This window comes from Besnoitia besnoiti, chromosome III, assembly GCF_002563875.1.
Source record: "Besnoitia besnoiti strain Bb-Ger1 chromosome III, whole genome shotgun sequence".
Taxonomy (NCBI): domain Eukaryota; phylum Apicomplexa; class Conoidasida; order Eucoccidiorida; family Sarcocystidae; genus Besnoitia; species Besnoitia besnoiti.
Genome location: NC_042358.1, coordinates 956439 through 982900, shown reverse-complemented (window position 1 = coordinate 982900; position 26462 = coordinate 956439). Strand labels below are relative to the sequence as shown.

General features: G+C 57.9%; 6 protein-coding genes across 6 annotated transcripts; 4 read left to right on the top strand and 2 right to left on the bottom strand.

Moving 5' to 3' along the window:
- Positions 1–69: 69 nt before the first annotated feature.
- Positions 70–995, top strand: BESB_044560 (uncharacterized protein; the record flags this gene model as incomplete). Its single annotated transcript, XM_029362907.1, has 5 exons — positions 70–143; positions 251–712; positions 766–821; positions 876–911; positions 965–995. Coding segments are annotated over 5 exons (659 nt in total), but the record flags the coding sequence as incomplete, so codon positions are not given.
- Positions 996–2590: 1595 nt separating this feature from the next.
- On the bottom strand, positions 2591–3691 carry BESB_044550 (deoxyribose-phosphate aldolase; the record flags this gene model as incomplete). The annotated part of the gene is made up of 2 exons (XM_029362906.1): positions 2591–3046; positions 3287–3691. 2 exons carry the CDS (start codon positions 3689–3691, stop codon positions 2591–2593), a joined length of 861 nt encoding a protein of 286 aa, XP_029220272.1.
- A 1542-nt stretch (positions 3692–5233) lies between these two features.
- On the top strand, positions 5234–8797 carry BESB_044540 (uncharacterized protein; the record flags this gene model as incomplete). Its single annotated transcript, XM_029362905.1, has 8 exons — positions 5234–5458; positions 5819–5896; positions 6568–6752; positions 6904–6996; positions 7269–7335; positions 7707–7774; positions 8110–8178; positions 8641–8797. The coding sequence occupies 8 exons, from the start codon at positions 5234–5236 to the stop codon at positions 8795–8797; spliced, it is 942 nt and encodes a 313-aa protein (XP_029220271.1).
- A 3005-nt stretch (positions 8798–11802) lies between these two features.
- BESB_044530 (uncharacterized protein) lies at positions 11803–21098 on the top strand (the record flags this gene model as incomplete). The annotated part of the gene is made up of 11 exons (XM_029362904.1): positions 11803–12508; positions 12904–16198; positions 16457–16789; positions 17267–17368; positions 17681–17717; positions 18173–18233; positions 18682–18747; positions 19153–19437; positions 19830–19948; positions 20528–20614; positions 20979–21098. 11 exons carry the CDS (start codon positions 11803–11805, stop codon positions 21096–21098), a joined length of 5211 nt encoding a protein of 1736 aa, XP_029220270.1.
- Positions 21099–21556: 458 nt separating this feature from the next.
- On the top strand, positions 21557–21946 carry BESB_044520 (uncharacterized protein; the record flags this gene model as incomplete). The annotated part of the gene is made up of 1 exon (XM_029362903.1): positions 21557–21946. The coding sequence occupies one exon, from the start codon at positions 21557–21559 to the stop codon at positions 21944–21946; it is 390 nt and encodes a 129-aa protein (XP_029220269.1).
- A 920-nt stretch (positions 21947–22866) lies between these two features.
- On the bottom strand, positions 22867–26096 carry BESB_044510 (uncharacterized protein; the record flags this gene model as incomplete). Its single annotated transcript, XM_029362902.1, has 4 exons — positions 22867–23010; positions 23360–23806; positions 24004–24161; positions 24464–26096. 4 exons carry the CDS (start codon positions 26094–26096, stop codon positions 22867–22869), a joined length of 2382 nt encoding a protein of 793 aa, XP_029220268.1.
- Between the last annotated feature and the right edge of the window lie 366 nt (positions 26097–26462).

Genomic DNA, 26462 nt, shown 5'->3' with positions numbered 1-26462 from the left:
TCGCTTAGTTACCGTAAGCCCGCTGGTGTCGCCGGTACCCCTTCAAGAGCGCATCCGTGTTGCTCGCAGATGCTGGGCGAATCTCGGCTCATGGCTTGCCCGACGAATGTGGACACTATTCTGGTCGCACACGTGAAGTCCCGGTCAGCTGCTACCAAAGCCGAAAAGGTCTTAGCAACCGTGAAAGAGTTACATTGCGTGGAACTAACGGCAGTGGTAAGTCGTTTCAGTCATGGACGTATTACCTCAGATCCTCGTCCCAGAAGACAGTGTCTTCTGCTCATTCAGACAGCGACGGCTTCACCAGTACTCTGCAGGATCTAATCTCTTTCTGTATCACGTGCCGACTGCTTGAAACCGGAGCTTGGATTCATGTTGGAGAAAACATGGAAAACCTGCTGGATGCGCGTTGCATGGCAGAACAGAAGCAGAAGGGCCGTCTTCACGTAAATGTTCCTGGCGTGTCGCTAGCAGTCACGTTAATGCCGACATCGCGCTCTCAAGCCGAGAAGCAAGCAATCACCGTTTCGATAAAGGCCTACCCGTTCGCCGCCAGGGTTCTTCGCTTGCGTGCCGATGCAGATGGCTGCATTGCCGGCAACACAGTATTCTGTCTTCCGCGGCTGGCCGTGCCAGCAATCGCGAAGGGGCTCGCTTGCCCCACAGAGCTGACTGCTCCTTTCAAAACACCAGACGACTTTAACAAATTCTGGTACGTGTAATTGAGATGTTCGCGAATGCTGCACGACGTGCGTGTCTCTCCAGGCTGCTGCAGCATGGATACAAGCTCCCTGCAGGCGCAACATCAGCTATCGTTAAAGGTAATACTGACAACGCGTAATCACGGGAGCTGCTCCATACTCAATACGTCTCAGTATCATTTGGCCACTTTACGCTTCACTATCCCATTGGTCGGCTCCAGTGTATATGACTCGAGGAACCGTTGAGCAATAGCTTCGAACAGGTTGTTGTTGGCAGTCGAAGCTGATCGAACTGTAAGCTGTAAACGCTCGGGTTCAGTGATGCTCCCATGAGCTGCACATTTATCTCTTCCAGGCCACACATTAACGATGATGTCCGACATATTATCGCGGCAAAGGCGTTGAAATCCTGTGGAGCCCTAACATTAGTTGATGACGTGTCGCTCAGGCTCGTCTCCTTCCGCGAGTCATTACAGATATCTGCATACTGCCTAGAACGAGCGAGCGAAGTGTTGCGACGCATGAAGGAAGAGCCGGACCGGGAAGATATGAATATGGGGTGTAGCTCGGCATCGCACACTGACGATGGCAAACATCGTGAAGAGGAAACCAATGCAGACGCTCTCGTGAAGCTCAACATGAAGTTGGAGTTCCGGAGAAAAGCTCCCGTTGTCCTACCCATCCTGTCACAAGAATACCGCCACTCACACATCGAGAGGCATGACGAGACGCACACATATGAGTGCCCTAATAGTCCCGCATCCCCGGAAGTCTACAGCTGCTTATCTTACGGACAAATATCGCCCAAGGGAAGCCGACATTTGGACGCTACCAGAAAGCGAAAGTGGAGAACGCTGCCACCCCCAGCAACGTATGGACGCCGCTGTCGCACAGACCCTTCACCACGTACCAGCGGAAGAAATGGTATGCAGCGTGGTTGGTGGCGCGTGCTTCGCCACTAATGCATTCCTCTTCTGTAGTATTGACTACATGTGCACCGCTGTCAGTTGCCACGATGGTGAAAGGCTACGTGACCAAGGAGACGACATACGGCTCCACGGCGGGCGCTGCCACGGTGAAATGGGTTACACCGCCGAAGGTGCAGAAGGAAGAGCCACTGAGGGGCAGACCGCCTTCAACAGAAGCGCTTCGCGGGCACTCGGGACTAACTCAGTTCCCAGCCATGGCGGCCGCGGTTGAGGATCGGACTTCTTCTGTTGCAGAGAAAGCTGAAAGTGGGTATGGGTTCCCCGCAGCTATCAAGGAAACTACTCGTTCCCCCTCCATCGGAAGCAGCAACCACCGGGGTCGGCCTGCCAAATCAGAATCACATGGGAGACGAAAGGTAACGAAACGCAATCGTTTCCGCTACGCTGCAGTTTAACAGAAGCTACGTGTTTCGGCAGAAAGCAATCCGACAAGTCTCCGCAGCAATATAGCGTGGTCAATACACGCACTATAAGGTGTACTCGACTTCCGCTGTCTCACGTGCCAGCGCTGCGCGGCCTCCAGATATTGTCCTTGACGAAAGCTGAGTCATAGCCTTTTCTGATGCCCGCTGGTATCAGTGGGTGATAAATTATGGTAGTTCGCACTAGTATCTGATCGTCACACACTTGCCTGACGATCGGTCCCACGCGCTAGCCAATGCTTTAATGAATGTCTTAAAAGAAGTTATCGAGATGCCTTGCGGGGGCGAACCCACAGGCAAACCGAAAAAGGCGGCGCGTGCAATCGACTGAGTTGTTCACCACTGCTCACTCGTGGTTACGCCACTACTTGTCAAGCAGTTCCTATTATCAGATTGACAGACTAGACTCGTAAGCAGCCGGAATGACGGCGAGACGTTGGCACATTTTCCGCGAGAGAGATTTCCAACTGAAAAAAAATCACCTGCTTGTGTCTGGAGCGACACCAGCAGAATCCCACGACTCGTAGCTCGCCCGCAGTTCCTTCAGCAAGTTAAAGCTGCCCCCAAGTCGGAACGTATCCCTAGTCATTGAACAGAGGCCATTTTCAAAGACCATTTGCATGAGCAAGTCTGCTGTCTCAGGCGTGTGCACGTCTCCAACTTCTATTTTGATCCCGATGGGCCTTGCTGGCGACATTTCTGGCTTGCCACCAGTAACCTTGATCCTTTCGCACTCGCGTGCCTTGTAGTCACGTAAAGCAATAGAGATTAAGTGGACACTGAACATGGTTGCATGCGTAGCAGCCCTTCCGGATGAGGTTTGAAGAAAGTCTGCGCCGCCCTCTAAGGCAGCGACAGCTGCTCTGCTGATGAGGTCACCTCCTTGAAGCTGCCCAGCCTCCAGAACCACCTTGAGGATCTTGGGGGCGACGACCTGAGGCGCATGGACGTTGGTATGCGGAAAAGCGACGGTGTAGAAGTGATCGATGAATCCGACATTGATCGGATTCGGAGTAAGCGTGCCCCAATCTCCCGCCAATGGTGTCAAGCTACTTGAAGACCGGCGGCGCTCACGACACGAGTGATTATCTGAACCAGAGCTAACCTTGACCCACTGACTCACTGCCCTTGCCTACCGGCCGCCGCTGCTTACACACATCAGTATCCAGCTTACCTTCTTCAGTTCGCTCACCAGCAGCCTGGTGCGGTTTTCTCCATCCTCTCCATCCTCGTTCATTCGTCTCCAGTTGATAAGGCACTCAATCTCGTCAGCACCATCCTTCAGCGCCCCGGTTGCTTCTAGCGCAACCTCGTCGGGAGTCCTGCCACCATCTGGAAAGTTAACGGCAGCGCAAATACTGATACTTGCCACCTCCGGATACGACTTCACCAGATCACGCTTAATGTACCTGACCAACGATGGCATCACGCAAACGCCTGCAATTGCTGGGTCTTTAGCGGCGAGCTTGCACACCGCAGCCACCGACTGCTCTGTCTCATCATCTTTGATTGCGGTGACCTCGAAGAAATTGAGTAGCGCTCGCGACGTGAACTGCTGATAGATTTGTGGAGTTGCCATGCTCAAGCAATGCGGGAAGCCCGCAGCAGCAGCGTAGTTCCCCGCGATTTGTTTCAAAGAACAACGGATAGTAACTCACTGGACCAGAATCGGCTGATGAGGCGGGCTCGTTGGCTCTGCACGTGGAACGGGGGGCGCACGTTGCGCGCTACTTCTCTGTTAACCAACGCGCGTACTACAAGTCACACACACCGGAGACCAGAAGCGAATCGCTAAAGTCAGCTACGTGCTTGTGCTCGTGAGATCCCAACGGCTCCACCTGCATTTCCGGTTCAGCTAGCGAAAGTCGGGCGCCGTTGACCGACGCGACCCGCGGAACCGTGTCTGCGAGCCGTGTGCAGAACTCCTGCGCCGCCAACGTGTTTGCCGGTGGAGGGCTTTGCTGGCCGTGCGGACCGGGTAATTTGCGAGAAAGGCAGCGAGCTACCGACATGCTTGTTTTCCCCGCCTCGCAAAGGCGCCAGCAGAAGACTCTGATTTCACTACCCTGCTACCATTTCCAACTGCCGCTTTTTTTCGATGGTACCTACGACGCTTCAGTATCTCCAGCGAGGCCACCGCTCCGCCGCAAGAGGTTTAGAGACAGGAGAATTTTCGCATGTCTTGGCTGGCCTTCTCCCGACAGATACTAGTCCGTCTGCAGATGGTACAGCTTTTCTCCAGTGCTCAACTGTGGCGCTACGTCGGAAAGGCTCATTCACAAGACAAAACATGATGACATCTGTCCCGGTGACGGATTTGCTTCTCCTGTGTTTTCCCGGCATTCTCCTGTCCTGACGTGTTGTGGAAACTCTCGAAAACTCCACTCGAAATCATAGCGCCTCACCGGAGGCGCGCGGTTGACAGCGCCCACGCACAGTTTTCAATCCCATAACTCCTTTCTCGCCACTCTTTGCTGCGCACTGGCAAAACACGCTTGTGCGGTCCTCCGTGGCTTCCTTCTCAGCCTCTCTCACCACTTCTGCTTCGCATCTTTCCGCGAACTCGGACGCATGGCTCCCCGACCAGCTCCAGCTCTCAAGACACCTTCCTGACTGCTTGTCCCGCCTACGTGACCACTGTACCTTGTTTCTGAAAGTGACATCTTTCTGCCAATTTCCTTCAATTCCACGATCACCTGCTACCCGTTTCTTGGCTGCCCCCTTTAGAATCACTTCTTACCCGTTTTTTTACATCCACAGACTTCTCTGAATTCCAAGCCCCGCGGCTTTTTTAGTAGTAGCACACGAGGAAGGCGAACGGCAGACAAGGTTCGATGCAGCTCGCGCACCGTCATTCACACGCTGGCTGTGTAGTATGCTGTTTGCACGAAGGAGTACCTTCTTCCCTGGAAGATTCCTGCGTGTTCCACCGCAATTGAAATTTCTGTAGACACTTTTCACCGTGCGCAGAAGCCCCGCTGTACCTTCACTTTCTTCCGAATCTGTCTCAAGTTTAGACTTCGTTCCCCACACAACGGTTGCGCGTTAACATCTGTTTTTCGGTGCTTTGTCGTTCCGCTGGAACGCCTCTCGATGCATTTGTGTCTGAAAAATCGAAAGCATGGAGGCCAGCGGCCGGCTGGCGTCCCGCGGGTCGTCGCGCGGGCACTCCTCTCTCTGCTCTGCGCCTTCGTCGGGGAGCAGCGGAGCTCGGGGGGGAGAGACGTCTAGTCACTCCTCCAGTCTCGCCTCCGCACAGGCTTCCACCATCTCAACTTCGCTGCCGTCGCGCAGCGAAGGCGACAGGCCGCTCCCCAGTCGCACAACCAGCCTCGGCGGCAAATCGGTGAGTAGTTCTCCACCTGTGTTTGCTTCGATCTGCAGCAGGTGCTCAGGAAGACAAGAAAATGTGCTTCGAGGCTCGTTGTTGTGTGCCTTTCCGAGGACGCGCGCGCCGGAGGTCTCCGTGCAGCTCCGTGGCGTGTGCGTCCTCGCGCCCTTCTTCGTCTGCCGCAGTCGCTCATACTTGTGGAACGCTGGAGATGCCCCCCTGGGGATTTCGCGCGAGGTTTTCGGCACTGCCGCCTTCGCCGAGGGACGCGAGAGTGCTGCGCCCGTTGGCTCCTCGCCCCGCTTGCCGCATGGTCTCCACTGACGTCCATCCTTCTCTCCTTTGGCTTGTCGGTTCTGCCGTTTCGCTTCGCAGGACAGGCTGCATCGGCTCGAGCAGCGGCTGTCGGGGCTCCACGCAGGGCTGGAGAAGCAGAGACAGCAGCGCTATCAGGTGAGAAGCGCTGCGTCCCTCGCGCTCTCCAGCAGCCGGCAAAGATTCGCGGATTCGCCCTTGGCGCATCAGCCAGCCTGACCACGCACACAGCGGCCAGAAGCGGTGCGGCCTATCGGCTCCACAGGACGTGAATTCGGAATCCGCCTGCACTCTGTGCCCTCGTGACCGGGTGCCCAGGGCTTTGTGATGCGTTGGTTTCCTCAAACACCTCGTCTCGACAGCGGTTTGACCTTTTCTCCAGCGCTCGCGTGTCTCTGCACTCGGAGTCGTCGAGGGCCTCCGGATGCTGTTTGTCTTCTCGCCCTGCATGCGTCGGCACCTACCCTGCCCCCAGGCCTCCCCTTTGGTCGCTGCCACATCTGAGGCTTGTCTGCCGTTCGCCTTCCTCGTGTGCTACTCCTCGCTTCCTCTCCGCTGGTGTCACTCGTCTGCGCCCGCCTATTCTGTAGACTTCTTTTCTCTACGCTGTTTTGATGCGTCGTCTAGCACCAGTTGTTTGCGCGCCCTGAGTTCCTCTCGGATGCCGCTGAGCCCTCGTTTCAGTGTCGCAAACGTCGTGCCTTTTTTTGCCCGCTTTTGCTTCGACGCGTGCGCGTCTCTCCTCGTCTTCGATTGCAACTTGCGCACTCTGAACTCTAAGCCCTAATTTCCGCGGTGATTCTCCTCAGCACCTGATTGAAAAGCTAAATCACGTGGAAGATGACGTGGCGGAGGTCAGCGAGGCGAACACAGAGGCCCAATCGCTTTTCCGCGACGAGCTGAAGAAGATCGAGGGCGACCTGCGAGACCGGCAGAGCGAGCTGGAGGCTGACCTCGCGCGCCGTGAGCAGCAAGCGCAGGAGATGGAGCGGAGGTAGGACTGTAGAAACCGATGCCAGAGCTTTGGCACACGCTTCCACGACGTCGCGCCTCTGTGTGAACCTCTGCGCTGTGCCTAGGCCGGCGTCGCTCGGCGTCCGCCTCGCGTCAAGTGGCCTCTGGTCTCTCCGCTGCTTGTCCCGCAGGTTGACGCGCATGCTGCAGACCGAGCAGGAGGCGTTGCGGGACGTTGAGAACTCGCTGATGAACGCCTTCACAGAAAAAACCAAGGCGCTGAGGTTCGTCTCGCAGCCCGCGTCCTAAGGAGGATTCACAGGGCAGCCTGAGCGCGTCAGCATGGGCGCGTCAGTCTCAGCGCTTCAAGGAGATTGCACTGCGTCCTCGGATTCATCGTGCTTCAGCTGCAGGCGGAGCCGCCGTGGGAGGATGCCCGCCCCAATAGGCGCGCGAGTGCGGGAGGCCGGGTGTGGGTGCCTTTTTCTGAGAACTTGGTTTTCTGCAGCGCGCGCGTCGCCATGCTTCGCTTCTTCCGTGTGTCTGTGTTGTTTAGAGAGGAAATTCTTCAGAGTGGGCAGCTGCGGCAGGAGCAAGAGGCTTCCCTCCGGCACTACTGCGAGGTGAGGCGGAAACGCGCCCACCGATACAGAATTCTCGCTGCAGGCAAAAGGATGTTACCGGCCCTACGCACCGCGTGAAGCAGTGCGATGGAGGACGCGAAAATCAACAGAGAGTCAATTTCTGGATGCAGCGCCTTTCGCTCGTAGCTTCACCTTGGGGTATTGCTGCTTGGGTTGCCAGTCTCAAATTAGATGCACAGATAGAGCTAATCAATCCTTGAGCAGTTTGTACCTACTAGACTTCCTGTATCCACTGCGGCAGAGTCTGCATCCGTAGGTCTGCATAGACGTGCGTGTGCGACAGCATGTGTCTTTGTATCTGAACACGCATGCATTAATCACCCCTTCAGTCTCAATATCCTCCTGCTCAGGTTGAGATTCCGCGGCTGCGCGACGGACTTCAAGAAGAAATGCGACAGAGAGAAAACATGGAGCGGCGGTGAGCGGGGATGGACGGGGAGCGATGAGCCTAGCACGGGGCGGTGGGCGTCGGTGGCTGTCTCCTTGAAAGGATAGGAGTAGCTTGCGTGCATGTGCCGCATTTACGTTACAGTCTACAGGTTCGAGGTCTCTAGAGAGCCATCTAACGACATCCCATTCTTGCGTCTGTGGCTGGCTATCCGTGAAGGCAATGCTCACTCGCGGCTGCAGAGCACGTCGACGTGGATTAACTTTTTATGCTAGACTTTTATCTAGGACTTCATGTTCATGCATACCCGCTCTCGCTCTGGAGCTGCTGTCCGCCGCGGGGGGCCTCTCGTGTTCCTGCCTCAGGATTCTGAAGCACGCGGCGGAGGAAGTGGAGCGTCTGAGCGCGCAGTTGGCCGCCGAGAGAGAGTCGCGGTACGCCGTGAACAAGCTCGCTTTTCTGGGGGCCTCGACCGCGTTTTGCTGATATGGAGCTGCCGCGCGCGAGATCAGGGTTCACGTAAATGCGCGCAGCCAACGTGTCACGCGAGCAGTCTCAGCGTGCGCATTTGTATACATTTACATATACATATTATATGCATACATATTTATGTATGTATCTATATGCATATGCTTGTAGCATGCGTCGCGGCGGTGGCGGTGTGCCTCTCTGTCTCGCTGCATCACCCCGTTATGGAAACTTTACAGATGTAAAGTCTATGCCTGGATGGCTGTCCAAACGAGGGAGTGGCTGTCTCTGCTGCGACGTGAGGCACGCATTCAAGTTACGAGATCGACCGCGTGTCCGCTCAAGGGGCCGTGTGGGCGTGCGCCTGGCTTGGCGCGCGTGGTGACGCCAAAGGTCCCGCGTTTTTATCTTCTTTTGTTCGCGTTCAGGGAGCGCCACCTTCAGTCGCTGCTGTCACTGTTCGAGGAAGTGGTGCGCGAAGTGCAGCGCGACATTTCGCGGGAGAAGGAAGACCGAGAGAAGATGCAGGAAGACCTAGTTCACCTGATGGAGCAGACAATCGACCGAATCACAACTTCCATCTAACGGTCATTCTACAGCGAAAGACAGCGACACACTGGCGCCTCGCTGCTGTCGGGTCTCCGGCTTGGTGTCGAGATTCCTCTCCTCACCAGTCGTTTTGGGTGCCTCCGTCAGAAACGCCTTCCTTAGAAGGGCGTATCCTCACATACTTGGGCACACGCATGCGCCTTGTGAGCAGAAGCGCATACATGCGTATGTGCGTTTGTAGCCTCTCGATGTCTCTCAAGATACAGCGATCCTCTGGCGGAAGCAACAAACAGATGATGAGGGCGTGGAGCGGCCCCAAGGGATATATGCATATATATATATATATATATATATATATATACGCATAAGCATGCATATTGAGAGAGGCAACGCGTTTGCGTCCGCATCAATATTCCAGTATGCATACCCAACTAGATAGCGCAGTGGCGACGGCGAAGGCCGTCAGTCTGCAGCTCCTCAGAAGGGGCTCCTGACGCGTTTGTGGGAAGCAGCGCATTATCTCTGATTTCGTTTGTTTCTCTGGCGCTCGCCGGTCTTCGGTAAAAACCTTCAGTCTGCGAATCGAGAGCGACACCGGCATAGAGAATCTCTGCTGCCAAAGTTTGGCGGCGAACAAAGTGGGCTCTCCCTATGAGGAACTCTGTACAATTATATATATATATATATATATTTATACGTGTATGCCTATGCATATACATTTGTATGCATGTGTAGGCATATATCATAATATCTTGGTTTTGCATCTCCTCTCGGGGACTTCGGTTTTCTTCTGCACTCCTTTTTGTCAAGCATCTGTTAAGACCTTCCTTCTCTGCGCCAGTGTTCTGCTGAGATGAAACCTCACCTTACCTCGAGACTCCAAACTCCTCCAAGGTGCGCGTCCGACTTGCTTCAGAGAGTGAAAAGGCGAACGGGCATAGGTGTGTTCGCAGATAAAAAAAAACATGAATGTGGGCGTTCTGTTACTCAGACACACTTCGGAAATCCCAGGGGGCTGTATGGAGGTGAATACGCTCCCCACACGAAGGAATGCATTTGAATTTTCCCATCGGAGTTCACGTCAAGCAAAAGACCCAAAATTTTTCGCTGCAACTGCATTCTTTTTTATTGCATTGACCCGCGAGTGGTGAGGCGATGTATGTAGTTTAGAGTTAGCGCGTCGCGAACTCCAAGAACGAATAGGTCGAGAAGGAGATGAGAAGCTGACGCATAGCTTCGTGGTCTGACATACATGGTGCCTAGGCCCTTCCTTAGATTGCTGCATGCTTTTTTAGACTGCCGGGGCTGAGAGTGCCGCTTCCGCAGCAAACGCGCCTATATAGACATATACACGATATTCATAGATGTGTCTGCAGGCAACTACGCACAACTATATTCCAGCGCCTAAATGTGACCATCTACAGCAAGCGGTGAAAATAAGCCTTCAGCACACAGGAATGTATTATGTACCAACTCGTGTATTTTGGTGTCGAGTATCTGTAAAACACCGCTGTTCGTGCAGAGGATGAGGAGACAAGTCTCGAGAGCCGCGAGCTCCTCTTGCAACCATTAGCAGTCGCAAACGTGGTAAGGCGGCAGAAACAGCAAGGAATTCTCTGTTTTTGGCATTTATCACGAGTTGGTTTCTGGTGTGCTGCGCGCGGCTAGCTGAGGCGGCGCTGAAGACATGCTGGCAGACAGACACGGGGTGACGGGGCACACGCTGGGGAAGCGACGGAGGAAAGCTCCATAAAAACGGCGGAAAACAGAGAAAAAGAATTATATATGAAGTTCGACTAAAAGAGAATTAATCTGAAACGAAAGTTAGTTTTACAGGGAAAAGGCGGCGTTTACGTCGCTCGGCTTTGTTTTTGTGCGTGTCTCGTCACATGCGAACTGCCACCGTTTTCGCCACCCCCCAGCCACCAGAAATCAGCGGCTCTACTTCTGCTGGAAAATGCGGAGTTTTCGCCTCTAAGTCCAAGTTTGTGCTTTCTCGTGGAGGCCGTGGCAGCCTGCCTCTAGTTGAGCTTTCCATTTTCGACTTCTGTGATTTTTTCTCGCCTGGGGAGCTGCCTGTGCAGTCCCTCCCTTCGCTCCCCTTCCCCAGCGCACATGCAAGCTGCGCGAGCGGGAAGTCCTCTCGGCTGCGGCGTGAGAGAAAACAGGCCCAGAGGAGGGAGCTGAGGTTAGGAAAACAAGTGAGAATAAACGGCGGAACCCCTACCGAACGTCAACAGCGAGCAGGAGAAGCACGCACAAGAGGCACGCCACCCAAGAAGGAGACTCGGAGTAGAAACCGCTGCCAGATACGCGCGCGAGGATAAGGAACGCTCGTCGAATAGTCGTCGAAAGGGCTCCAGAAAGAGATTGCGCAGACACGCCAAGAGGGGCAAGGCAGGAGAGAGAGGAATCGAGGCACAAGGGAGTCAGAACTCCTCTTTGAACGAATGCTGTGCTGAGAGAAGCCGCAGGAGAGGGAGCGCTTGAGCGGTGAAGCCAAAGAGAGACGAGGACGACTGGTTTTGCTCGACACACGACTAGAAGGGAGGCGCACTGAGGTCGCGTTCCTGATCTCTGCTCCTCTGTTTCCTCCCTTCGTGGAGTGCTACGCTTCTGAGGCGCTTCTTGTCGGGGTTTGAAATACCTTCATCGCGCGATATCTCGCTTCTTCTCGATCCTCGTCGTTAGTTTAACGTCCCTGCCAGCTTTCCTTCATCGTCTTCCTCCGGGGGCGAGCGATCGAAGATTTTTCTTCTACCTCCCGCTGTCGCTGTTGTGTTTGTGTCTTTCTCTTCTTCATCTTGTTCTTACGCCCCTGCGGTCAGCGCCACTCTCTCTTCTACCACTCTCTTCGGGTTCTTTAGCTGCTTTTCCACTTTGTTTCGTCTTCGTTTTCTTCGGCGGCCCTTCTTCCTCTCCCTTCTTCTTCAGTCGCTCCTCTTCCGCAGCGCCTTCCTCGCCCTTGCCCGCCAGGTCGCAGCCGCGCGAGGGGCTGCTGCAGCAGGAAGGAAGCGAATTCCAAGCGCGCGAGAGACACCATGCGAGCATCGCTCTTTCAGAGCCTCAGCAGGGCGTCAGCGTCGCCGCCGTCGGCCTACGCGCATGCGTCACTTCCTTTCGCTCGGAGAGAGGAAGCCGAAGCAGCCGAAGCGCGGCTAAGGCCGCACGACGCAACGCAAAATCGCGCGCGGCGAGCGCCGCCTGGCGCGAAGCCTCTTCCCACAGAAGACGATGAGCATTTTCACTCCCCAAGAGACTTCCCGACATCTCCTCGGCTGCCGCTGCTGCTCACCGCTTCCTCAGTGGCGGATAATACCCCTTTGTCTGTCGCTGCCGCGCGACCCCTGCCTGCTTCGTGTTCGCTTCTGCGGCACTTTTTGCCGACGCAGGCGAGGAGGGGGGGGCGTCCGCCGTCGTCCGTCGACGGCGAAGGCGGAGGCCTCTGCGGCGCGAGAGACGCAGCGGCAAGCGAGAAAGAATATGCGCGACAAGCAGGCGGCGGGCTCGACTCCGCCGCGGACAGCGTCGCGACCGGCGTCTCGAGATTTGGGCGAAATGAAACGCTAAACCCGAGCCAAGGGCGACAGCATGGAGGGAGCGAGAGCGACGCAAGACGAAGCAGATATGGGGAGAACGGCGCGCAGGTCAAGACGCTTCAGACGCGTACTCAGTTCCGCAGTGCCTCGAGGCGTCTGCCTTCTTCCAAGAGGGCGCCGCCTCTTCTGTCTGAACTCGACAGAGAAGGTGAGAAAGACGCAGACACGCCCTGCCGCCCGACATCTGTTTCCAGGGAGATTCCGCCGCAGAGCGCCCACGAGAAGCTGTTGCTCCGGCAGGAACGCAGACACTGTTTTTGGCTGGTATACAGCCGTCGGCAAGAGGACGGAGAGAGAGACGAAGATACCAAGTTCGCATCTCTCCTCAGGAACAGAGAGCTGTGCGCGGCGCGTGAGGACCTGCGCCACGTCGGCGCCCAGTCGCGATCATCTGAGAAGTTTCACACGACGCAGAACGAGGCCTGCAACACAGAGAGACAGCCCAGCGGAGACGGCGGGAGACTTTATTCACTCGCGCATGTGAAGCACGCCTCGTCTTCTGGGCACGTTGACTCTGCAAGCAATGATGCCCCCCTTGTGGAGGCAGACGCGAAAAAGTGGCGACAGGGACAGCGCCAGACGTGTGCCGAGACGACGCGCACCCAGCGCGCGCAGAAAGCGTCTCATACCCGTCTCAGGCTAGCGAAGCAGGACGTGCCAAGACCCGAATGAAGGCCGAAGAGCTGCCTCCCTTGTCGGGGCGAAGAGAGCGAGAAGCTGCGCCCGCAGACGGCCGCGAAGCACGCAGCGAGCCAGATGAACGCAGGCGTCCTGAGGCGCGCAGCCAGTCACCGGCAGCGCCGAAGACCGACGCGAGGCGAGTCGCGGCTTCGTTTCTGCCTCGCGTGGCGCTTCTCGGCGCCGCAAAGAGTCTCCAGATGAGAGAAAGGAGAGAGATAGAACGCGCAGAGAAAGGAGACGCGCCTGTGTTGCTGGAAAACTTTGAAAGCCTCGCGACGCACGCGAGTCTGGCGCGCCGCCGGCTGGCTGGTTCCCCAATCCCAGACACCCAGCGCGCTCTCAACAGGCGAGGCCTCGTCTCGTCTGCCGCCTCTCCCGCGCCCCCGTCCGCCTGCCTCGCTTCTTCTTCCTCGAGGCGGGCGCTGCCCGCTTTGGCTGGTCTTGCTGCGCGGAGGAGAGCGGCGGTGCGGCCGCGGTGCTTTTCGTCCTCACTACGCGATGTTCCCTCGCGAGCGGCGGCTTCAGTTTGCGCTTCCTCGCTTCCTTCTGCCGCTGCGTCGTCTTCGGCTTCCACGCGCTCGTCCTCGCATGTGCGTGGCTCCGCGCGTCGTTTTGTCTCGTCGTCGTCGTGCCGCGGCGCCGTGTCAATCGGCGCTGCTTCCCCGCATCCAGCGGCTGGTGAGCCGCGCCTCCGCCTCGATCGAGAGGCTGCTTCGAAGAGGGACAGCAGGCGCCTGCGACCCGTGGTGCCGCTCAGCGCCCGCGCTGCGGTCACGCAACGCACGGCTGGGGGGGGGGAGGCCGCCGTGCTTGCCAGCGCCCCTAAAGACCGGCAGGCGGCGGCCGCAGGCGCACGCAGCCAGGCGCTCCAGAGAGCCGAGGAAAAGGCGTCGCCAGAGGCGGAAAAAGAAGGCGATTTTTCGTTCTTCTCCTACTTCACTCGCGGGCGCGAGTGCCCGCCCGCCGATGGCCTGCCGTCGCGGGAGGCACCGCGAGACACTCACGCAGACGAGGCCGGCAGCGAACAGGAAGACAGGTGGAGAGACTCGACAGTCTCAACCGCCGACGAGGCGAAGCCGTTTGACTCGCGGCGCGACCCGAGGCGCCGAGAGCCTGTTGTGACTTCTGCATCTTCCCCTGTCGCTCTTGTCCCCCCCAGGAGCGCTGAGGGCGACGCGCGAGACGCGAAGCGAGACGCAGGCCAGAGGGGGGAAGGAAAGCGCCGCGCACGCGACTCACGCCAGACGAACGGAGACGGCGCGCACGGGTTCCCGCCTCTCTCGCGGGAGGGAGATAGCGGCGGAGGCGCGGCAGACCGGCAACCGCGCGAACGCCCCCCTCGCGCCGGGCGCGGAACTGCGCGCGAAACGGCTGAGGCCGCGGCGCGCATCGGGGAGCAACCTGCAGGCAGGGGAGTCGCGGCCACCGAGGCTGAAGGAGATGAGAACGACGCGAAGAAGCGAGAGCTGGAAAAGCCGCCGCAAAGCACCCCTCGCTTCGGCGAGCAGCAGTCCGCGATGCTGGAGCGACAGGCGACGCTCGGGCGGGAAGAAGAGACAGAAGAAGAGAAGGCGAGGCAAGGCGCAGAACACTGCGGTGGGGGGTGGCGTCCTCCGTCAGCAGTCCCCGGCCTCTACCCGTCGCAGCCCTCACATGCTGCGCAGGAGACAGGCAAACGGGGATCCTCAGAGACGCCGCCCAGCGCTGCAGCTCGTCCGCGCTACTCCGCACGCATTCCGCGCTCCATTCGGTCTCTGGTGGCTGAGAGGGAGCTTGGCGCACGGAGCCTCAAGAAGCTGACGAGCGCTACGTTCTCCGCTGCTTCCAGCAGTTCGGCTGGACCCGCCCACGCGGCAGCGGACGACTCGGCCGAGGGCACCCGAGCGGCGCCCCTTGAGCATTTTGGAGGCGACACGCGCGCTGAAGACCCCCGATGGCCAGGCGGACTGGGGGAGTCGCGTGCCGAGGCTCGCGCGCAGAAGAAGAGACGCAGATCGCCTTGTCGGCGAGGGCGCGACACGGACGGCGCGCGCGGCGGCAGCTCGCTTGCGTTTGCGGCGCCCGTCGCTTCGGCGTCGTCCGCAGCGACCCCTGCCCCCCCGCCGCAAGGCGACTCCGAGAACGGCAGGCCGCGAATCGCGGTTGAGAGCAAACAGAAACAGGAGGAGACCAAAGGAAGGCGCGGCGAAACGCGAGAGGAGGTAGGCAACCGCAAGGAGGCGAAGACGCGGGCGCCGACGAACTCTCGGGTCTCTCTCTCGCACGCGGGGACGAGACCGGAGGCGGAGGTCTCCCATAGCCACAAGGTGACCTCGAGCACCGCCCATGCCCGCGCGCCTCCGCTGCCGCCTCAGACTTGCGCGCGTCCTTCGCCTCGCCAAGCAGGAGGGGTGCAGACCGCGGGAAGAGACAGTCACTCAAGTCTTCGTGTGGCTGGCGAGGAGACGCGATCCGGAGACACCCGACGCCGCGAAAGCTCGTTGACGTCGGCGCCGCTGCATGCGCGTCGGCGCTCAAGTTGCGGGTCCTCGGCGTCCTCGGGCTCTGCCGCGGCTGCCGCGCGAGGCTCGCGGCCTTGCGCGCCCGGGGGATTGCCGCCGCTGCCGTCGCGAGGCCGTCGCGCCTCGCAGCAGCGCGCACCTCCGGCGGCGGATCGCCGAGCCTCGGCCTCAGTCGCCTCTTCTTCGCCGCAGCCGTTCGCGGCCTCTTCGCAGGACCGAAGCGCCTCCTTGAGCGGAGCTCTGGCCTCCGCAGCGGGCTCGCTACCGCACAACGTTTCGTACTTTGAGTGGCTGGCGCACAGCCGCTTTGAGGCGAGCTCCTCCCGCGGCGCAGCGGCTGCCAAGGCCCGCGAGGACACCACTGAAGGATCAGAACCCGGAGGTCTTTCGACTGGGAGCGACGCCGAGCGTGGCGTGCGCCCGGGAGCGTCGGTCCTGCGCGGAGGCGACGCGGGCAGGCGCGGCGATGGCGCGCATGCATCCGCGGACAGCAGAGAAGGCGCGCGAGAAGGCACTGAAGACGGCGAAGACGCACTAGGGGAGAAGGAGATTGAAGATGACGGCGTCTGCGAGAGCGCCGATCGCGCTGGGGGGCGGACAGAGCCGCGCATTGAGGATTTCTGCGCGGACAGCGAAGTGCCTATCGGCTGCGGCAGGTAAGTGGAAGATGAAAAGACCTAAAACAGATTTCAGCAGCGGGAGGCGCGAGGCCTGTGCGAACAGCGTTAGAGGGGCGGCGCCGCTGCAGCGTGCGGCCTCAGGGAAGGGGAGGAGGTGACGAGACTGCGCGAGTTTTTAGAGCAGCTTCATACTGAATCTGCATCATTAGCTTTCGTTCGGCTTCACGATTCCCTCAATTCGGCCGGCCAGCGCGCTCCTCGGATGCCTTCTTGTGCGTCGACGTCTTGCTTCAGGACTGGGACAGTCCACCGCGCCCGCTGCATCGGTGGACCGCTGCTGCAGCGCCTGCTCGCCTTCCGCTACGGCGGCGCAGTAGACGAGTCTGCGATTTCTTCTCCCTCTCCCGACGCGCTCGGTGAACAAACGGAGTGCATCTGCGAGGGCGACGATGCTGCGGGCGATCGCGCGAACCGCGGATGCGGCGCGGGCACCAGAGAGGCACCCACAGAGGGCGCGTCAAGTCGCGATGCTGTCGCGGCGATCAAAGTCCTCTCCAAGGCGACGATAAGTCAGATGCGAATTCGAGACCAGATCAAGAAAGAGAGAGACATCCACCTGAGGCTCGAGTGAGTCGCAAGGCACGCGCTGGCAACGGCGAAGGGAGATGAAAATGGATAGATGCACAGAGTAGCGGAGCCCTCGAACTGGAAAGCCTTGCGCGTTTTTCTCTCGGATCCGTTTTTTGCAAATATATTTATATATGTATATATTTATATGGATGGGTCTGCTACTTGCATTCGTGAACGTAGAGCCAGAGGACTCCGGATAAATTGGTCCCGAGCGTGCGTGCTCACGAGAATGCGTAGATTAGTATATATAGAGATTCATATATATCTGTATATATGTATATAGTCCTAAGCCCTAATCCTATATATATTGATGGGGAATTATCTAGGCGAAGTGCGTCTAGACTTCACTTTCACATTTCAGTGCGTCGCATCTCGTGCGCTGAAACCAGCCCGCAGACCGCAGACTGCCTCAGCCTGAGGCTTGCCAGAGTGAAGCATGCGCCTTGCGTTTCCGCCCCTGCGGCTCTTCCACAGACATCCGAACATCGTTCGGTTTTTTAGCAGCTTCGAGGATCGCCAGAAACTCTACTTTGTGTTGGAGCTCGCCAACGGAGGAACGCTTCGCGACCGGCTGAAGTAAGCGCTGTCTGCCTTTATCGCGAGTTTCCTTCATCTCACGTCTCTGTGCGCGGCGGTCCGGGGACTGTAGGATTCAGCGCTGCCGGTTGGGGTTCGCCCTATGACGCCTCCGTGAGTGGATTTTCTAGCCGACGATTCTTTCGCGTTCGCGCGCTCGCCGAATTCCTCCGTCGGCGCTGAAGATACGTCTTCCTGGCCTTCGGATTTTTTACCTTATCACTATATTTCAGTTCCAGTCCTGCTGGGTTGAATACGCGGTTCCCACGTTCTTGCGCTTGGTCTACGTGTTTCATTTTTCGGTCTCCGCAGCCGCTGTCGCCGCATGTCAGAGCCAGAGGCCGCTCACGTGAGTACTTCGAGAGCGAAAAAACTGAAACGAACGGCAAACACGACAACCCACACACACCGGTGTGCTTTTCCGCCGTTGTGGAAGGGAATATACAAACATGTGCTTGTAAATATGTATATGTATATAGACAGGTAGATAGAAAGATATAGATTGGTATAAATAGATACATAGACAGACAGAGACAGACAGGTAGACCGATAGATAGATAGACAAATCGATTCAATGACAAGCGTCCTTCGAGGTCAGAGACTCTATTTTCCTTAGTTTGGGCCGTTGCCGTTGCATTTTCGAGTCTTTCACGGTGCGCCAAAGGGCGCTGTCTTTGAGCGGGCGAGTTCTGGCAGGACTGGCTAGGCCTTGGTTTGTTCCCGTCGGTCTCCTTGCACGTTTTTTCTGCGCGTTTTGTGTGCTGATTTCGTTTAGTGCTGCCTCTTCTGTCTGCTGCTTTTCAGCTGATTTTCCAGCTCGTGGACGCGCTCTGCTACTTGCACGCCCGAGGCATTGTACACCGAGGTATGCGGCGACGTTGCAGTCGCGCCTGATCATTTCTCAACCGGTGAAGCGTTGATTAGTTCTGTAAATTGAGCAGGCCGTCCAGCGTTGAGAGGTATAGCGTTAGACGCGTGTAAATTAATAAGCCCGTTACATACACGGCTTTCTTTTACGCCTGTGTCCTTTGCGTTACACGTGGATGTGAGCACCTGTAAACGCATGCATACGTGTAGACATCTCCGTGTATATGCATATATATATATATATCTGTATATATATCCGTATACATATATATATATATATATTGATGGCACACGCGCTCTGTGTGGCGATCACGCGCACGAGAACGTGAGACAGAAGTCCCTTGGGTGCGTGCCGTGTATTCGCTCGTCTCTCTCTGACGGCCGGCGTCTCGCTTTCTGTCGCTCTGTAATACAATGGAAGTATGTCGTTTTCTTTTTTTGTTCAGACCTGAAGCCGGAAAACCTTTTGCTGCACTTCGAGGTCGAGGAGCGGAAGGCAGGCGACCTCGAGCGTGAGTGCAGACAGGCGCGTGGGAAGGGGGGGAGGCCGGCGGGTCTTTGCATCCTTCGCCTCTCACGCAGTTGAACGCAGATACCGGCACGCCGAGCAAGATGCGTAAGAGAGCGGCGTGGCGTTGCCACGTGCGTCGCACTCTTTATTCTGTCGCCTGTTCTGTCGAGGCCCCTCGCGTGTGCGTCGCCTTGTCTCTGTCTCTCGTGCGGCGTGGGTCACAGTTTTCTTCGAGTGTAAGCCGATGCGCGTACGCGTCGGACTGACCGGGCAGGTCGTTTGCGCCTCGCCGCTGGCCCGAGTGGATATGTTGTCGTGAGTCGCCTGCGCATGCAGTGGCGCGAAGGCGTAGTTGGGGCGAGTCAGCTGGGGTTGCCTCGCAGGTGCTCTTGTCGCTGTGCCTCAGGCCGCCCCCTCCGCGCGTCTGTGGAAGGCGGCGGCGCTGGCGAGTCGCTCCTGCGTGACCCCCTGCGGAGCTCGCCGGTGCGCCGCTCGCGGTCTCTCTATCGCTTTGGCCAGCTGAAAATCGCCGACTTCGGCTTCGCCTGCTACTGCACGTCGCCGCCGCCAAGTCGCGAGCAAAGTTTCATCGATCGCCGCCCCTCCGCGGCTCTCTCCCCGACCGCGTCTTCCTTCCTCGCCGGACTCTCTACAACGCACAAGCGCACGACGTTCTGTGGAACCGCCACATGTGAGAAACCAAGCTAACGTCTCCGCCGCGCGGCGGGCATATTTGTACACACAACCCGCACAGAGTCTTTAGCGACGTCTACGTCTTGCAGCTTGCATGAGCGCAGGCGGCGGGGGTAGGTGGAGCAGCCAGATTCACCCGGGCGTATTCACGCGCACATGCATATACATACAGATAGAGATATTGACAGATAGATAGATACATACACTTATATATATATATATATATATATATGTAGATAGGTAGATAGATACATACACTTAGATATATAGAGAGAGATAGATAACTAGATAAATAAATGGAAACGCGCATATGCGACAGCCGTTTAGGAGCGAGGATTGAATGGAAGGTCCTGCGTTTGTGCTTTGTGATGTTTCTCACTTTGTTTCCAGATTTGGCGCCCGAAATCGTGAGGAAGGAGCCCTACGACAGAAAAGTCGACCTCTGGTGTCTCGGCGTCTGTCTGTACGAGCTGCTCATGGGGCGACCGCCCTTCGTCGGAGACTCGAAAGTAGGCGCGGCGGAAAAACAAGAGCCTTTATGCCCGAACGCATGTTATATATTTATATATATATATATATATATATATATATATATATATATATATATGCGTAAATATGTGTATACATGTTAATGTAAGATTCACATCATTTTGATGCAGCAAAGGGAGAAGTTAGCGCCAGCAGCTGCGCAGAGGTGTGCTGTGCATCGATGCAGAGCGTAGCAGGTGTTTGAATGCGTACGAGAATAGCTGATTCAGGAAGCACAGATCGGCGCGGCAGCATCTCTCCGTGCTCAATATGCGCAAATCTTGTCATGGCTACGTGCTGGAGGTCTCCATCAATGACTGCGTGTCGTTGCCTCTCTCGAGCCTCATGGATCCTCCGCACAGCAGATGCAAGCGGCGTGTGTGTACGAATATCTGCATATATATAATTGTGAATTAATGTGTGCAGTTTTGGATGCATGCACGGGCAGGTGTTCAGCGCGCATGAGCGTCGCCACAAGACGCGCGATGGATGAGGTAGTGAGGTCTCGAGGCGCGGATTCGCGGCTGCGCTCGTTTCTGGCGTGTGCGTTGTCTTTCCAGGAAGCGCTCTTCAGTCAGATTTGCGACGTGACAGATCTGCCCTTCGCCCGTGACATATCCGCCGAGGGCCGAGCGCTCATTTGTCGTGTAAGCCTCTTTTCTGCGTGGTTCTGCTTTTCTTCACTGTTGCTTCTTCCCTGCTTTCTCAGCCAGCGCTGTCTATCCCTGCGGCGCATCTCTGTCTTTCCGATTGCATGTGCGTTGCTTCAAATTGTGTCTTTTCCCGGGAACATCAAGACGCAGACAGGCAGCAGTTCTCTCTGGTGGCAATCACCTGTAATTATCAGCAGCCGATGTGCATCCCTTAATACACTGTGCTGCTCTGCTTTCTTGTGTTTTCCGCCTCTCTGCACCGTCCCCCTCTCTCCCGTGAACGTGCACCGTCTCTCGACTCTCCGCTCTGCTGGCTTGCATGCGGTAGGCCGCTGCCTTTTTTCTGCGTCTTGTTCAGCTCTGCAGCAAACAACCCGAGGCGCGTCCCGGTGCGGAGGAAGTCCTGGACGACCCGTGGTTCCTTCGTTACCTTGGCGAAGAGGCGCATACGAAGCCGGAGCGACGAGAGGCCTTCTGAAATATCGTAGCCAGTCGGCGAGCCGCCCACTCCCTGCTGTGAACATGCAGGCGGTGCAGTGCGGCAATATACAAATATGTCTGCTGGCAGAGTCGCATGTTGTTGTGACGCGAGATCGCTGGAGGATACACCGCTGACCAACACATTTCATACTCTAAACCCTACAAATACATATATATATATATACATATAATACCTTCCTTATAGGTTGCCCCGCGCTTGTGTACCTCGCGTGTGGCGGCAGTACATCGACGATTGCATTGTTGGGCAGGGTGCGCGCAGTCGTCGAGATAGTGCGGCGCTTGCTTTTTTTTTGTTTCCGGGATTGCGCGTCTATATCGGTAAGCGTGTGGAGTACTCCTTTCCGTGTTTTACGTCTGCTTCCCTATTCCGAGCTGGCTCTCACGCCAGTGTCAGGCGAGGTGGGACGCTCGCGTGTTGAACATCAAAGAGTCTGAATGACTAGGACACGCGTTCACGCACCGGTTGTGAACGTCGCTCATGCAGTACAGTCTAGGAACACCTGTCGTCGCGAAAACTCCGCGCAGCTTCCCAGAGCGCCGGCTCGCGAGATACTCGAAGCGCGCCCAGGAGTGTTTGCTTTGTCACTCTGCGAGTGCACGCCCGAGCTAAAGCGTCAGACGAGAGCGGGTGCGGGAGGCAGGCCTCCCACGGATGAGGCTCGGCTCGGGGACCACGCAAATCATTCGAAGCCGCCGAGCGAGCTTGCAACAGTCGCAAGCTCCCGCGAGAGTTTGTCATCAGGCATGAAGATTAAAGCTCGGAAAAGGCGGGGGGAGGCAGACTGGGGAACGGCCTCCCGTCTCTGGGGGAGACACGTCTTCTGAAGATCTGACTCTGCAGACCAGACGTCCCGACGCACGAATGACGGAATACAAGCATGAGGGAGCTCTTCCCTTGTGCAGAGAACGAACAGTGGAGAGGCACGGAAACTCGCAGCACGCGGCCTTATGCCGCGACTCACACACACACAGGCGGCAACAAACAGACACACGTGGTATCTACAACTTGCGGCATTACTCCCCGGTCTCGGTTCGCTCCCTCTTCTCAACACCGGCGTGCCGCATACCGTAGTAGTGGCGCCACCGGACAGGCTGAGACCCCAGTCCGTTGTTGCAGCCGCTCCAAAGTCGCCTGCCGAGAAACGTTGGCGAATCTCTCTCAAGATGGGTTTAGTGGAAGCAGCGCGCGCTGCACCTTAACTGCGTTTTGTCGCGTTCTCCCGAAAAGCGACAAAAACGGAGAATGCCATCGTCGGAAGCGGTCCTCCCCCATCACAAAATGCGGAGCGACTCCTTCAGAGAGGCGGACAAGGATGACACTCAAATCTGCATTTGATGCTAACGAGTTACCCACATGTGTGTGTGGACAACCGCAGCCAGGCTCTCAATAGCCAAGAAAGGGATAAATAGATACATTTGTTTGTATGGACGACATGCGTTCCGGTACTTCCCGTGCATGCGCCAGTGACAGCGCGACAGCAACCGCCATTTATCACGTACACTGCCCCCCCCCCCCCCTGCATGTGACTTCTTTCGTTCATCCAGCCTGGCTTCTCACATTCACGCGGAAGCAGCCAATCGCGCAGCGCGCGTGGCCTGCCTTTCTGCCTTCGCGCATGGCAGCGGCGAGCGGGCTCTGATCCATCGTTCCTCGCGGCGAAGCATTCGTACGTATGCATGCCTTTACATGTATTCGGAACAGATTCGGAGGTACATACTGTCAGAGTTAGAGTGGACGCATCCCACTACGCGGTGGTCGGAGGCGGTACGAGAGACAGCGCCTGATTCTCGTCTTCTGGAGTCTGAACGTGGATTTTATTCATGCGGCGCTCCTCCGTGTCGACGGGCAGCGGGACGGGAATGACGGTCTCCACCTGCTGACACTGCTCCTGAGACGGCAGAGGAAAGCAGCGCATGGAAACTCCAGCTAGAAAACGAAACTAACTCAGGCACCTGCTCCATTTCTCCAAGTAAGGGAGTATCTCTCGCTCTCTCTCTCTCTATATATATATATATACATACTCTCTCTCTCTATATATATATATACATATATGTGTACGCGCAGAGACAGCCCTCAGTTTGTTCACGGTTGACGCGCGTGCCGGCCTCCATCGCAGTGTCACTCTGTTGCACTGCGACGGTCCCCGGCTCGACGCCTGCCCCCTGCGTTCTTATCACCATACACTTCCGCCGACCTATTTCTGTCCAGCTTCCCTAGACTCGTATCTCGTCGCTTACAGCCGGTCCCGAAGCGAACATCCAGACGGCTTCCTGAGCGCCTTGGCCAAGGAACGACGCCTGGCTGAAAGCATTCGGCTGCGCTTGGATGAGGTCGGCGAAGGCCGCCACGGCGTCGGCCTGAATTTTCCGCTGCTGTTCAACCTGCCGCAACAGGCGCTGGGCGACTTGCACTCCAGCCTTCTGCGCCGCGCGCGTCAGCGCACCTAGGGACGAGTTGCCCTTTGCACGCGCGCGCGTCTCGAGGAACGAAGCAGGCTGTCTCTCGGCCTGCACCGCTACGCCAACGGCCCCCCCAGCGAAGCTCTTCCGGGCGCCACCTGGAGCTGCGCGGGCGCCGCGGTCGCAGAGGCCGCCGCCGCGATCGTCGCCTCGAGAGGCATCGGCGGCAGGGACGTCGCCAGGAGTGTCTCCGCCGCGACCGAGGGGCAAGCAGCTTTCAAGGCGCTGCAAGTCGCTCCCGAGAGAGTGAGCGACAGCGTGCCCTGCGAGAGAGGAAGCGACACACAGCGACAGAAACGTCCACGTCGCTCCTCTCCGGTTGCAGGAACGCAACGCGGCGAGCGGACGAGACGCAGAGCACCGTCCACCCAGCTAGAGATCGGCTCCACGCAAAATCCCCACGCTCTTCCCACCCTCCTCACCGCTTCGGGCGCGTCGAGCTTGGCGCTGCCGTTGGAGGTCAATTCATCTTGATCCGCGATAAGTTTGCAGACCAGCACCGCCAACATCTGACGGCAGGCGCAGTCCACCGTGGCACGAAGGCCGTTCATGTAGTCCTTCACCTTGCCAACTGCCTTCTCTGCGGCACAACCAGAAGACAGGGAGTCTCGAATTTAAAGCAGCTTCTCCACGTGCGCACCGCATGAAGGACGCTTTTCACCCAACGAACCCCGGCACAGCTCGTGGGGGAAGATCGCCACCCTCCGCGACGCGTCGCACTGCCGCGGGGCGATGCGCTAACATTCCACGAGGACGTGGAACAGAATTCCGCGTCGGTTTCAGATTCGGTCACGCTCAGCTGAGATCCTCCTCTACTCGCATTTTAACGAAAAAAACGGCCTAACTGCCCGTCGCCGGCCGCGTCCTCGCTGGCGCCCTTACCGTTGTCTTTGCAGGCGGCGACATCGGTTTGACACTCGAGGACGTGGAGGCCAGCTGCGTTCTTCTGCGCTGCGTCAGCGGTCGGTGGCGCCGGGAAGGTCAGAGGAGGCGGCACGAAGCCATGCTCCTGCACGTCTGCGCTGCTCGGCGAACTAGGGACAGGCGTTCCCGCGGCCTCCTGTTGCTGAGGTTCTGTCTCAGTCTGCGCCTCCTGCGCAGGCGGCTGCGCAGGCGCCGCCTCGCCCGCCACGGGGGCCGCGGGCGGCGTCGGTGGGCTGATCGTCTGCGGAAGCACCCCCTGGAAGGCTTGAGGAGCGACGGCCGGTGCAGCGGCCTGCGGGGCTGGCATCGCCGCGAGCACCTGCGGCGGCTGAACCAGACTCTGCAGAAGCGGGTTCGCGACCCCCGGAGCAGAGTTGGCCTGCGGAGGAGACGAGGCCTGCGGCGGCAGAGCCTGCGCCTGCTGCTGTCCCATGAGGTTGGCTGGTTGGTTCATGAGGAGCGCCGCGGCTCTCTGTTCCTGGGCGGCGACCTGCTCCTCAAGGGCCTTCAGCTTCTCGAGCTCCGCATCGATCGCGCGTTGCTGCAACTGGAGATCCTGGAGATGCTGCTGGCCTTGCTGGGGGACCTGCATCACGCCGGCGCCGGTGACGCCCGCAGGGGCGCCGCCAGCCATGTTGTAGCCTGACAGCTGAGGTGCCTGCGCCGCCAGCTGCTGCGTCTGCTGCAGAATCGCCTGTCGGACTTGCGCAAGTCTAGCCAACTCCACCTGCTGAAGTTGCTGGCGCTGCTCAGGCGAAGGGACCAAAACTGCAACCTGCGGAGGCGCCGCCGCAGGGTACGCGGCGGGAAGCCCGACGGCGGGCTGCGCAGCAGGCATGGCGGCTGGCGCAGCTCCAAAGGCGGCAGGGGTCGGCGCAGAGGCCGCGGTGACAGGCGCAGGAGCCTGAGGCATTTCCTGGGCAGTCTGCTGCGTGAAACCCGCTGGGAGCTGTAGCTGCACCGCGACAGCCGGTCTTTCCGCTGCGAGGAATGCAAAGTTCGTGTTTTCAGTTTCTTGCTTGTTCGACAGTCGGCTCCTGGCTTCAGAATGCCTTTGGCCTAGGAGGCGCTCAGCCTTTGCCGGCGAGAGGCCTCCTTCCTCACCCGCGCGTGCGCCTTGCGTCGAGACCTTGGCATTCAGCTGGATGAAGCCCGTTCCATTCGCCAAAGGGGAAGCACCGCCGCCCGCCGCGGAGACCGCTGCTGCGGCGTCCGCTGCAACTTGCGCCACAGCTTTGCCCGCCTTCGTTACGGGGTCCACGAGTTTTTTCTGGAACTCGTTCGCGAGAGCGATGATGTGAGCTTTCGCATCTTCGTGCAACGCGGATCTGTCAGACTTAGACAGTGGCTCGTCCTTCGCACGCGCATGCTCAGAAATCGCCTGCAGCAGAGTGCTTGTGGAGAGGGGTCCTGAGAGGCCGTCACCGCCAGAAGAGGCGACAGCGCCGGACGCCGACGTGAGACCTGCCGCCGAGAGAACGGAACCTTCTGACGCGCCGCCCAGTGCGGGCATAGACGCAGAGGTGGCGACGAGAAGGAAGACTGCAAAAGGTGTGGCTGCAAAGATAGAGGGCCTGCAGCGCTCCTTCATCGTGACACGAAACACAGAAGAATCTCTTGTGCGGCGACGGTTGCCTTACTGCGGCACGCCCGCTTCGAGGGCAGCTGGATAAACCTGACGCCACTACAGGACGTGGACAGGGGCATGACAGACCAAACAAAAAGGGGAAGATTGGAATATTGGTGGGGGGAATATGGGCAGGAGGGAGGGAAGAACTAAAGGTGCGAGGCGACAAAGCAACATGCACTGCCACCCACGTCACGCGCACGGCGACGGGAGGGAAAAGCTGCGGAAAATAGGGACAATAGCCCACGGAAACCGGTTCGTACTAAACTCGGTTTGCCATGACCAGTACTTTAACTGATGAAAAAAACGGCAGGACACTCGACAAAACAG